The sequence below is a fragment of the Colossoma macropomum genome, unplaced genomic scaffold (genome assembly GCF_904425465.1).
Source record: "Colossoma macropomum unplaced genomic scaffold, Colossoma_macropomum, whole genome shotgun sequence".
In the NCBI taxonomy this organism is placed as follows: domain Eukaryota; kingdom Metazoa; phylum Chordata; class Actinopteri; order Characiformes; family Serrasalmidae; genus Colossoma; species Colossoma macropomum.
In genome coordinates this window covers 6,692,380-6,705,146 of record NW_023494798.1, presented here as the reverse complement: position 1 = coordinate 6,705,146, position 12,767 = coordinate 6,692,380, and the positions used below count along the sequence as shown (strand labels likewise).

Sequence of the window (12,767 nt, the reverse complement as noted above, 5' to 3'; positions counted from 1 at the left end):
ACAGTTGACTGTGGAATATTTAGTAGCGAGAAAATTCCACGACTGGACTTGCTGCACAGGTGGCATCCTATCACGGTACCATGCTGGAATTCACTGAGCTCCTGAGAGATGTCTGTAGAAGCAGTCTGCATGCCTGGGTGCTTGGTTTATACACCTGTGGCCATTGAAGTGATTAGAACACCTGAATCCAATGATTTGGATGGGTGAGTGAATACTTTTGGCAATATAGTGTATATGTATTTGAGAAATTATGTCTACCATAGTGGAACGTCACATTCACATATCTGTTCCACTAAATCACTAAGGGTCACCGTTTAAAGCGTCGGGCCAGGTATCAATAACTGTTAATAGTGTTCATAGTATTTTATTTATTTTATTTTTCATATTCTTTCCAAGGAGCCAGCTTATCAGCAGGCATGGCTGATGTGTATCTTTAAACAAGTCTAAAGTTGGCTTTCTATCTAATTTAGGGTTCTATTCCATCTTAAATGCTACAGCTTGTACAGGCACTATGGCACCATTTAAGGTGGAACGGAAAATTTGCAAAAAAAGCTGGTGAATAGGAAGCCAACTTCAGCTCCCTCATGTTTAACAAGATCCTGGACAACTTTAATTCAATTTTTTTTTTTGTTTGTTTGTTTTGCACATTTCACTCTGGACAGTTTCTCAAACCATGGACAATATCGAGCAGCTTTTGCTCAGTGGTTCACACTGAAGAGACTGAACAGACAGGCAATTCCAACTTTTTTTATTATCACAACCCCTACAGCAACCTGTAAGTAGCTATGCTATGTGATTTTATCCAGTTCTAGCAAGCTTCAAATAACAAGCATAGATAAATAAATAGTCTGACAACCTAGCTTATTACTCTAAGGTTCATAGTACTTTCCTGCCTGTGTTTATTTCGGAATGTTGCTTCTTTGTGAGCCATCGTGGCACATAGCACACTGTAAAGCCAATCGGAACAGAGCTTTACAGATTATAATGAGCCCACCAAAAAAAATGGCGAACAGCTTGTTTCATTCTAGGGCCAAATCACCACAACTGGTTATTTTCACCTTAATGGGTTTAAGTGAACAGTGCTAGCCCGACAGTGTACTGTTCACTCAAATCCATTAAGGGCCCACAGTGGTCTAAATGATGTGGGCCCATTGTAGAGAGGCTCATGGTGGGCCTATGTCGGGTTATCTATGGGCTAGCCCGTTGGTGTACTGCCCAAACAGAAACCCTTTAGGGCCTGATGTGGGTTCAGAGATGTGGGCCCACTGTGGGCTGACTTACACTCGGCCAGTGCAGGGTTATCTGTTGGCAAGCCCTAGTCCTCTGATAGCCCTCAGCTGGCCCACATGAGCATATTTGCAGGGCGGAGTTTATCAAGGAGTCATTATGGAGCCACATTCTGATGTCTACTGAAGTTATGTGCTATTTATGTTTGTAGAATTGCAGGCAGTTCTTGCTGTAATTTCATCTTTACTTGGCTGTACTGATAGCTGCAAACGACATGTTGTCCCAAAATGCCATAGAGACATTTAATGGGACAAAGCAATAACTGGAAAATTATCACACTTTCTTTGACTTACTTAAAAATGGTGACAAAAGACACTTTGGTTTCCTAACCAGATCTTTCAGCCATGATCTTGAAACGCAGTGGTCACATGAAAAATAAGTTGGATAAACATTGGTTTGAAAAAGAACAATGTAGAATTACTTATATATAAATAATGACATTATGATAGGATACAGGTGTAGAATGCCAACAGGGAAGAAGTAGTGCTGTGTTTACTTGATCATGATAGATGGTCAACAGCAAACAGGATATTCCGTTTGTTTCTAATGGATCAGTGAACAGCAACATAGCAGAGATAAGTGGAATGGTGTGTTAAGGGTTTAATCTTGCCAACTTTTGTCATCATTGCTGGCAGTGAAAAAAACAAGATTTTTTATGGAGCCACTCAGTGTTATACAACAAAATCTGCATTGACTTCCCTAGCTTGAATTAACAATCGACGTAATGCTGTTACTATAGCTGCATGCTGCCACTGGTCGCTATGGGAACAATTTTCCTCAACTCCAACATTTAAAGACAACATAAGGCTGAGATTTTAGAAGATTATATACAATATAAACATTTAGGTTTCAGAGATTCTACATTGGTGTACATTTAAAGTTTATAAAAGTTTTGTAAATAAAGTTTGCTGAAACTATACATATTCACAAATATTAATTTTGCTACTGATTTGAGGGTCTCAAAGAGCCTTAGAAGGCACTTTACCCATAAGGTGTTTTTTGGTATTCCGTTCTGGCCTAAAAACAATTATAAAACATTTAGGAATAAAAATACAAATAATTAGTCCAAAGCTTGAAGCCAGAATAGCAAATATCTCTACAGCTACAGTGAGCTTTCCAGGAGAGCTGACATAAGCTGGGATAAAGGTGATCCAAACTGCACAGAATATGAGCATGCTGAATGTGATGAACTTGGCTTCATTAAAGTTATCAGGCAGCTTCCGAGCTAGAAAAGCTAAAATAAAACACAAAAGAGCCAGAAATCCTATATAACCCAGCACAGCCCAGAAACCTATAGCTGAACCTAATCCACATTCCAGTATTATCCTTTCCTTGTAATGCTTTAAATTTTTCAGTGGGAGAGGAGGAGATATTGTCAACCAAAGAACACAAATTAGGACCTGTATTAGAGTGAAGGCAAGAACACTGAGTCTCTGCTGTGGAGGCCCAAACCATTTCATGGCATTACTGCCTGGAAGTGTAGCTCTGAAGGCCATTAACACCACTATTGTTTTCCCCAGAACACAGGAGATGCAGAGGACGAAGGTGATCCCAAACGCTGTGTGGCGCAGCATACAGGACCACTCAGAGGGCCGACCAATGAAAGTAAGTGAGCAGAGGAAACACAGAGTCAGTGAGAAGAGCAGCAGGAAGCTCAGCTCTGAGTTGTTGGCTCGGACGATTGGAGAAGTTCTGTGTTTGTAGAAAACAGCAGCCACACATACAGCTATGAAGGCCCCAGCAATGGAGAACACTGTCAGGATGATGCTCAGAGTGTCGTCCCAGGACAGGAACTCCACAGGCTTGGGGAGGCAGCTGTCTCGCTGGGTGTTGGGCCAGAACTCAGGAGGGCAGCGCACACAGTTCAAAGAGTCTGAGAGATTAGAAAAGCATATTCAGAAATGTCTTATAGAAAATAACACATGGGAATGAAAAAAACTGATCTATAACTGTCCCCAGCAAAACTGTCCACTGTATTGATGATACACAACCTGTCTTGTTACTGATCTCTCCTTCTGCACATGGTATACAGTCATAGCAGCAGACTGGCTTTCCTTTCTGCACAGCCTTCCTGGTTCCTGGAGGACAGCTCTCACTACACACAGATCTTGGTACCTGAAAGATATTAAACAAACACAAATCATAATTTGCCAAAACATTATGTTAGAAGGTCACAATGCTACATACAGATGAATGGGGGTTTTTGGTCAATACCTTTGTTCCCAATTTTGAAAATCTTTCATTGGACTGAGTGAAGAATTCCAGCCTATATTACTTCTACAACGGTGAACAGTTTAATGGGGCATCTGTTTAGACAGACAATAACTACAAAAAAGCAACGAAACCCTCTGTGAAACTACCTGTGTTGTAATCTATTGTATTTTATGCCAGTGTTTATGTAGTGCTGCCACTAGCCAAGTTCAACTGGTTTATTTGTTTTCATTGTTAGTTTGTGGTACTTATGTCAGGCAATCATCACCACAAAATAGTTACTTAATAAACTATGTAATTTTTGCTTGAAATTATTGGTTTGATTTCATTAACTTTCTGCAAATTTTGGCAGTAATTTTAGTATTATGCATTTAAAATATATGTGTAACTACAACACTGTAATTTTTATTGGATTTTGACAACTTAATATTGATTTTATGAACGTTGCCTTTGTAAATTTTTAAAGCCAGTTTAGGCAGTAATTATATGGCTTCACTGTAACAGTTAAAGAATACGTGTTGTACTGTACCTCGGTCTGTCCCCCCACCCAGCTGATGGCTCTGCTCATACTGAACTCCTGGCCTCTTGGTCTGGATGAGTCATAGTCGCCCACAGTGATGAAATCTATTGTGCCATCTTTCATAACCTGCCAGTTTATGAGCTCGTAGACGGCCGCAGGATCACCATTGGAATCAAACCAGACCTGAAAACCATTCTTTGCAGTGAAGTTCACTCTCTTGAGCTGGTCGAGTATCTGCAGTGGAACATGTAATTCAACTGTCATTAATTGTTTCAATGTATTACTAAAACTATTCATTTATCACTGATGAATATCGACATGGTGACACATTGTGAATGATTATGTGGGCTATTCCACCACTGTGGTGACGAATGGTGTCTAGGCGCTTTAAAACCGTGAAAAATGGGCTCAAAGTAAGTATAAACCACAGAAATGTGATGTCTACTATTTTTTTTTTTCTATTCCTTAAGTAGCTAGTAACAACTCATTAAGATTAATGTTTTTTTAATGTTTATTTAAGTAAAGTTTCTTTGTCAGTTTATGCATGAAAAATAGTATATCAGAGCAGTGACTTCAAGGATACTGAAATTATATGATGACTGGCAACAAACGCATTACATATATCCCATTTAGATCTATATTGTGTAAAAATTATTATGAATATGCACGTTAAAAAAATGTTAACTATAAAATTAATAAATCTTGTTCCAGATCCACCACTTGTTCCATGTTTTCAATTGTGAAACAGAAACATAACATGTCATTAAAGAATTGTAGAGATATCTTAGGGGAACAATCGCTAACGCTGAGTAGTCTGTGGTCACTGAAAACTGTGGGGAGGATAAATCTGGATAAAACACTCGCGCCTTCATGTGTCCCAAAAACACTGATATTGGTGTTATTCATTAAACAACGACGATCCCCTTACAGTACAATAGTTGAATAGCCCATGTAGCCAACTTCATGCAGATAAATTAATGCAATGTACACAGCTTTTACAACTAAGTCACATTAATTCCAATTATGAGACAAGCTAGTGGCTGTATTTAAAGGTAGCAGTTGATACCTGCCATGGTGTGAATTTAGCGCTCTTGTCGCACTGAGTCTCATCACAGATAACACCGTGGATGGCATGCGCTATGGCATACGTAGCTTTGTACACCATGTTAGTCGCGCGGAGCTGCGACGTGTCTGTATATGGGTTCTGCAGCGCGCGGATATCCTCGCTCCCATCACATTCCCGCGCGCCCCCTGAGGAGCCTTTTAGACTACAGCTGAACGAGCTCTCCCAAAACTCCGTTAGCAGAGGCGATTTCAGTGCTTGTTCTGGAGAGAGATCCAGAAGAAACTCACGAAGACCTGGAATCACTGAGCGGGGGATGCCGAATCCTATCGCCCCAGCGCACATGTTAAAGCGCAGAAACTCTGGTTCTATGATCCACGCTTCAGTGCCGATCCACTGAAGGGGAGGTGGCGGCTGTCTCGCCAGTTCCTCCAGCAGAAACTTCATGTCGCCTGATGCAAGAAACGCTACTATTACCCGGGCTGTTGATCTGCGGATGACGTTTGCCACTCTCTCCAGTTTACTGCGCGGTTCTGTTCTGTAGTAGGACTCGGAGTACTCCACACAGATGCCCAACTCCTGCGCAGCCTTTAGAAACGCCGCCATTCCATTATTCCCATAGTCTGAGTCGCTGCGCACTGCCCCAATCCATGTCCAGCCAAAATGCTTCACCATTTTTGCTAGTGCGGCGGCTTGGTGGTGGTCACTTGGTATGGTCCTGAAGAAGGCAGGATACTGACGCTTATCACTCAGACATGCGCAGGTTGCGTAATGACTCACCTGTTGTTCAGTGTGAAGAAAAGAGAAACGTTATTTGAGAACTCTGATTTTACTCTATCGCTTATGTATGAAATATCATATAGTCATTCAGTTTTTACCAAACAGAAAAATAGGCATTTAGATTTTCAATATTGCATCATTTGGTGCAGCCTGTAATCACCTGTGGAATTCCAAAAAGACCCAGCTGTCTGGCCATGCTCATTGAGGGAGTGGAAACCGAATCTCCCACGAGAGCAGGAACAGCTGCGGCTGCAGATTTTGAACAGGAATCAGTATCATTGTAAAATGGTTCCATGCCGTTAGTAAACTGAAATGCAACTTTAACAGCCATCGGTACTGCAGCGCACGAGTCGTGTATCTGGTATCCTAACGTGATTCCCGGCAGGAGATCTGTTCTGTTGTTGATCTCGTGGATGGTGAACTCCATGGCACGAGCGAAGTGCAGCCCCCTGAAATTCATACTGTTCAGAAACATAAAATATGAAAATATTGAAACACAACCAAAGTTTCTACTGTTTTAAAGTAACTAACTCAATAAGTAGCAGATGACTGCAAAAAAAAGTGATTAATTGATTATTAAAAATTATCTTGAATGTTCCCCCCAACTGCTCATTCCACACTCACAGACAGACCTCCCAGAGCACTGTGGCTGCAGTGGCTGTCTGGTGTAGGTGTTCTGCTCTGAGCTCGTGTAGAAATGAATAGAAAAAATCCCTCCAATTATAAAATCTCCATTCATTGAAAGACCAGGCATTTGAGGCTCAGCCCACAGCCTGCAGCTGACCGGGTCAGCTTTACAAGCTGCTGGACTGAGCCCAGTTATCCACAGCGTTGATACAAATGTCATGAGTCTTGAAGTGAGCTGCATGGCATGCTCGGTTGTTCCACAGCTCTCTGAAGGCTAGAGTGACAGTCTTTATATAGCCAACCTTGTATGATACACTGTGTGTCTGAGCTCAGATTCAGGAGGCGTGGTTATGTCTTGAATAGTAATTGCAATGATGTATTGTACTGGTGTATTGAATGATGTCATGAAAATACTTAAAGAGGCTGAGTAACTGCAGGCCTCATCATCTTCAGTAAATATGAACTATACATCATGAGTCTCAGTTTTCTGTAATTCAGAATTTGAATATTAGCACATTTTATTGGCTGATATCCAGTGTCACCATATCCACAATGCAGTTTGTGTTCACCTGATGTAAAGTGATAAAAAGCCATTTGAGGCTAACATATAATGTTTGGCATCGGTCAGAGGAAAAGTCAGGTGAGGCTGTAATGTCTGCTCAAACATGCTCTTTGTTAAAGGAGCAAGGCAGAAAAGCCACTTGAAAAGCAAATGAAACAGAAGACGTCAATCCTATCCATATGCTCTCTCCTTTATTGTAAACACTAGCCTACACTAACTAACCCCATGCCACAACACATTAAAGCACATAAAACATATAGATACATCTCAACAACAATAATAAGAAGTTGCATGTATATAGTGCATTTCACAATTTGACATTAACTTTACATAACAAAGTACACAAAAAAGGACACACAACAAAGGAAGCTAAGACAGCAGTAAAGAAGGACGAGAAATGTTCATGAAAAAGAAAAGTCTTTAAATCAGATTTGAAAGTTGAAAAAGAGGAGCAGACGCAGAGAGATTGAGAAAGAGAATTCCAGAGTTTGGAGGCCATGGCACTGATGGCCTTACCGCCCAAGGTGGAAAGTCCGGTGCATGGGACAGCAAGTAAGTTATTACAGGAATATTTGAAAGCAGTTCACTGAAGTAGAGGGGAGCAAGGTTATGCAAGACCTTGAAAGTGAAAAGTAAAATTTTAGACTTTACACAGGACAGGGCCTATAGCCAGTGTGGCTGAGAGAGAATGGGAATGATGCAAGCTGAACACTCAGTATAAGTGAGAAATCTAGCGACAGAGTTCTGAATATACTTTAGCTTTTCTATAGACTTTACAGCCACATGCAACATCTCATGGCAGGTACACATCCTGCTAAAAAGGACTGTTTGTTGTTTTGGATATGTGTTGGTTATGTTTTATTGCATGGGGTGTGAGTTGTTTGTGCATGGGAAGGTCACTGTGAGGGTGAAGTCTGTGGCTGGTGGTGACCTCTCCTGTGGTTTGACTATATGTTACATACCTTTCTGCTCTGTTTAGTAAAAAGCACTTCTCATGGTGGAAATCCTGGCCTCCTCTGGGTCTTACTCTATGCCAATGCCACAATATATTCAGCTAAAATAGCGTATGTAAACAGCCAACCAGATGGCAGGATTCAGACAGCAAAGGATACTGGCCAGACAGTAGGCAAGATAATGCCAATCAGACAGCAGAATTAAGTTAGTCAATCAGAGATTTGGTTTCAGTTTGCCAATCAGAATACTGAATAATGAAAATGAAACAGAGAACAATATTCAGCTAGACAATCAGAAAGCAAAATAATGGCAGGCAATAAGAGAACAGGATTCAGCTAGCTAAATCAGGCAGTAAGATTCAGCTAAATGACCAGTGCTGACACTGGCAGTCAAACAAATAAAGGATACTGGCCCTTAATCAGAGAACAGTATTCAGCTAGCCAGTCAAATAGCCAGATACTGACAGCTAATCAGAAAGCAGTACTAGCACCCAATCAGAAAACAAGATTTGCTGTCAGATGTATCTCTACAAGTGTAACATTACAGCAGAAAGAAAATCAATTACACTCTAAAATTGTAATTTAAGTTATGTAGCAATATGGTTTTCCAAATATTTTGGAGAATTTCTATATAGATTTAATATTAAGTAAAAAGATGACAACAAAAATGGGGGCTTTTGTGTGACAGAGACCTTACACATATTTATAAAAATACAACATAAAATACAGTTTAATTAAAAAGATGTATTTGTGAAGCAATTTAGTGCATATAAACTTAACCAGCAATCAGCACATTTCATATAGAGTGCTGAACTACAGTGCTACATATACAGTTTGTGTAAGAGTTTCAAAGAGACTTGGAGGGAACTTTACCCATAAGGTGTTTCTTGGTATTCTGCTCTGGCCTAAACATGATTATGAAACACTTAGGTGCAAAAATACAAATAATCAAACCAAAGCTTGAGGCCAGAATGGCAAATATCTCTACAGCTACAGTGAACTTTCCAGGAGAGCTGACATAAGCTGGGATAAAGGTAACCCACACTGCACAGAATATCAGCATGCTGAATGTGATGAACTTGGCCTCATTAAAGTTATCAGGCAGTTTCCGTGCTAGAAAAGCCAAAATAAAACACAAAAGAGCCAGAAATCCTATATAACCCAGCACAGCCCAGAAACCTATAGCTGAACCTAATCCACATTCCAGTATTATCCTTTCCTTGTAGTGATTTAGATTTTTGAAGGGGAGAGGAGGAGATATTGTCAACCAAATAACACAAATAAGAACCTGTATGAGAGTGAAGGTGAGAACACTGAGTCTCTGCTGTGGAGGCCCAAACCATTTCATGGCATTACTGCCTGGAAGTGTAGCTCTGAAGGCCATTAACACCACTATTGTTTTCCCCAGAACACAGGAGATGCAGAGGACGAAGGTGATCCCAAACGCTGTGTGGCGCAGCATACAGGACCATTTAGAGGGCTGACCAATGAAAGTAAGTGTGCAGAGGAAACACAGAGTCAATGAGAAGAGCAGCAGGAAGCTCAGCTCTGAGTTGTTCGCTCGGACGATGGGAGACGTTCTGTGTTTGAAGAAGACAGCAGTCACACTAACAGTTATGATGGCCCCAGAGATGGAGAACACTGTCAGTATGATGCTCAGCGTGTCATCCCAGGACAAGAACTCCACAGGTTTGGGGAGGCAGCTGTCTCGCTGGGTGTTGGGCCAGAACTCAGGAGGGCAGCGCACACAGTTCAGAGAGTCTGAGAGATTAGAAGACAGTATTCAAAATTTTATATTGAAAGAACCACAAAAGAAAGAAAGCAACTAAACTGTGACTGTCCCTAACAAAATTGCCCACTGTATTGTGACATCCAACCTGTCTTATTACTGATCTCTCCTTCTGCACATGGTATACAGTCATAGCAGCAGACTGGCTTTCCTTTCTGCACAGTCTTCCTGGTGCCTGGAGGACAGCTCTCACTGCACACAGATCTTGGGACCTGAAAGACATTAAACTAACACAATTAATTTATTGTTTGTGAAAAAAAATCACAATGCTATGTACAGATGAATATTTTCCTTGGTCAACACTTTTTACCCCAAAAGAGAATGTGAAATATTTTCAAAATTTCAAATGTTGAAACTGAAATATTGTATTGTTTTTGAAAATACATTGCCAATTTTGAAATTGGTGCCTGAAATACATTCCTAAAAAGTTGGAACAAGGGCAACAAAAGACTGATAAATTTGTGTAGTACCAAAAAAATACCTGGTGGAACATCTCACAACTAATGAGGTTAATTAGCAACAGGTCAGTAACATGACTGGGTATAAAAAGAGCATCCCAGAGAGGCTGAGTCTTTCTTTTTGCCTGCTGGCAGTCCAGACCTCCTCACCTAGTTTAGTTTACACTCTGCACCGAGTCCCTTTTTTGGAAATGGGTTTGTACTGAAGTAAACAAATTGAGTGCGATTCATTTTCTTTTCTTTGTTTATTTACATACATTAAGTTTATTGTGTCAAGCTCTTTTATATTTCCGTTGGTAACTTTTTACTTGGTAGAACCTTATTTGCCATTTTATGTATAAAAATCTTAGCACTTGAATAATATTTGAAGGAATTTCATTCCTGATGTAGAATCACGTTAATAAGCTTGCTGGTTTCTGTTAGTCCTTATTTTTAATTTTTTTTCATTTTATAACAGGTTATTTTCATGCTAAAGTTTAGGTTTTAATGTTTATTACATGTAATTACCATAACCATGATAAAGTTTTGTGTTGCAGTTTACCAAGTCAAGTCTCTGTTACAACTATAAAGGTCAACAATTAGCTGTCACATCTATTTAGACAGCAACTAAAAGCACAAGAGCAATGAAACCCTCTGTGAACATTGATTGTTTTGTAGTCAAATGCTTGTTATTTATAGTTTATTTATTGTTTGCTATTCTAGAGTTCTTTATATCTATCTCAGTGTCCTGTAGGCCTGGCATTAGCCAACAATGCACAGGAGTTAAAGTAACAGTTATTTATTTATTGTATGTCCATTCATTACATGTTTTTATTTTGAATAAGTAGTACTCAATTTGTTTTGTTTTCAGTTAGTTTATGAATGCCACAAAATATGAGTAATCATTTATGAAAGTTTGAGTTTTTAGTTACTGTAAATTATTAATTTAAATCACTGATTTAATTTATTACTGAAAGCAAAAATATTTTAGTTACCTCAGCTTAATGTATTTGTGTCACTTTTCATTGTCCTTTAAGTGTTATGTAAATCAAATATATATGTGTAATTAACATATAACTTGTCATTTTGAAATTTTTTAATTTCTGATTTTATGACCTGGAATTGCTTTTGTGAAAGAAGCCTTTTAACAGACTTTTTAGGCAATAATTAATGTAACTGATTGTCTTAATAATTTTCACTTTTGTGAACTTTTTTGTTAACAGTAAAAGAGTACGGAAAGTGTTGTACTGTACCTCTTTCTGTCCTCCCACCCAGCTGATAGCTCTGCTCATACTGAACTCCTGTCCTCTTGGTCTGGATGAGTCATAGTGGCCCACAGTCACAAAATCCAGCCCACCATCTTCCTTAAATTGCCAGTTTATGAGATCGTAGACGGCCACAGGATCACCATTGGAATCAAATGAGACCTGAAAACCATTCTTTGTAGTCAAGTTCACTCTCTTGAGCTGGTCGAGTATCTGCAGTGACACAGATGTTTTTAAAAACTGTCATTTTGAACTGTGAACTCCGATCATTTTTTTCAGAGCATTAATAAATATATTAATTTATTATGGACAAATATTGACACTGTGATTTATTGTGAAGGATTGTATGGTTCATACTATCGTGGTGACAAATGTTGTTCCAAAACTTTGAAAGCATGGAAATAATATAAAAATAAGACAGGACAGTGATGTCTGTTCATTCTGTGCTCTTTTCTTAAATTAACCAGAGAGTCAAACTTTTTTTTCTTTTAATTTGATCATCTCAAAGAAATTTTTTGTCAGTTATGGGAAAAAATATTTCGGAGGATGAAATACTAAACCTACGAAGTCTATGGTTAGGGAAATCTGCTTTTATATTTCTGATCATTTTGGCTAAAATACTGTCACTTTTATGTATTGCAACATGACTGTGATATCGGTGTTACTCGTGAAGCAACAAGTGAGTTTTAAATTGAAATAAAATAACAACATAGCCCGGTTGTCAAGTCCCAATTAGCAAATTTAATACAAATTAAAATATAATAAAATCATGCTACTTCCAATTAAAAGGCAAGCTGGGATGCTGTTTATAAATGTAATAGTTTTATACCTGCCATGGTGCGAATTTAGCGCTCTTGTCACACTGCGTGTCATTACAGATAACACCGTGGATGGCATGCGCTATGGCATACGTAGCTTTATACGACATGATAGTGATTCGCAGCTGCGACGTGTCTGTATATGGGTTCTGCAGCGCGCGGATATCCTCGCTGCCATCACATTCCCGCGCCCCGTCTGAGGAGCCTTTCAGGCTACAGCTGAACGAGCTCTCCCAAAACTTCGTTAGCAGAGGCGATTTCAGTGCTTGTTCTGGAGAGAGATCCAGAAGAAACTCACGAAGACCTGGAATCACTGAGCGGGGGACCCCAAATCCTATCGCCCCAGCGCACATGTTAAAGCGCAGAAACTCTGGTTCTATGATCCACGCTTCGCTGCCGATCCACTGAAGGGGAGGCGGCGGCTGTCTCGCCAGTTCCTCCAACAGAAACCTCAT

At 39.7% G+C, this 12,767-nt stretch overlaps 2 protein-coding genes across 2 annotated transcripts; both read right to left on the bottom strand.

Annotated features, from left to right (window-relative positions):
- Positions 1 to 1,891: 1,891 nt before the first annotated feature.
- On the bottom strand, positions 1,892 to 6,729 carry LOC118818205 (extracellular calcium-sensing receptor-like). Its single transcript, XM_036585402.1, has 6 exons — positions 6,494 to 6,729; positions 6,022 to 6,322; positions 5,085 to 5,861; positions 4,028 to 4,252; positions 3,279 to 3,402; positions 1,892 to 3,160 (listed from the first exon to the last, which is right to left on the bottom strand). Exons 1-6 carry the CDS (start codon positions 6,727 to 6,729, stop codon positions 2,247 to 2,249), a joined length of 2,577 nt encoding a protein of 858 aa, XP_036441295.1. The 3' UTR covers positions 1,892 to 2,246.
- Positions 6,730 to 8,850: 2,121 nt separating this feature from the next.
- On the bottom strand, positions 8,851 to 12,767 carry LOC118818528 (extracellular calcium-sensing receptor-like). Its single transcript, XM_036585776.1, has 4 exons — positions 12,324 to 12,767; positions 11,483 to 11,707; positions 9,881 to 10,004; positions 8,851 to 9,764 (listed from the first exon to the last, which is right to left on the bottom strand). Exons 1-4 carry the CDS (start codon positions 12,765 to 12,767, stop codon positions 8,851 to 8,853), a joined length of 1,707 nt encoding a protein of 568 aa, XP_036441669.1.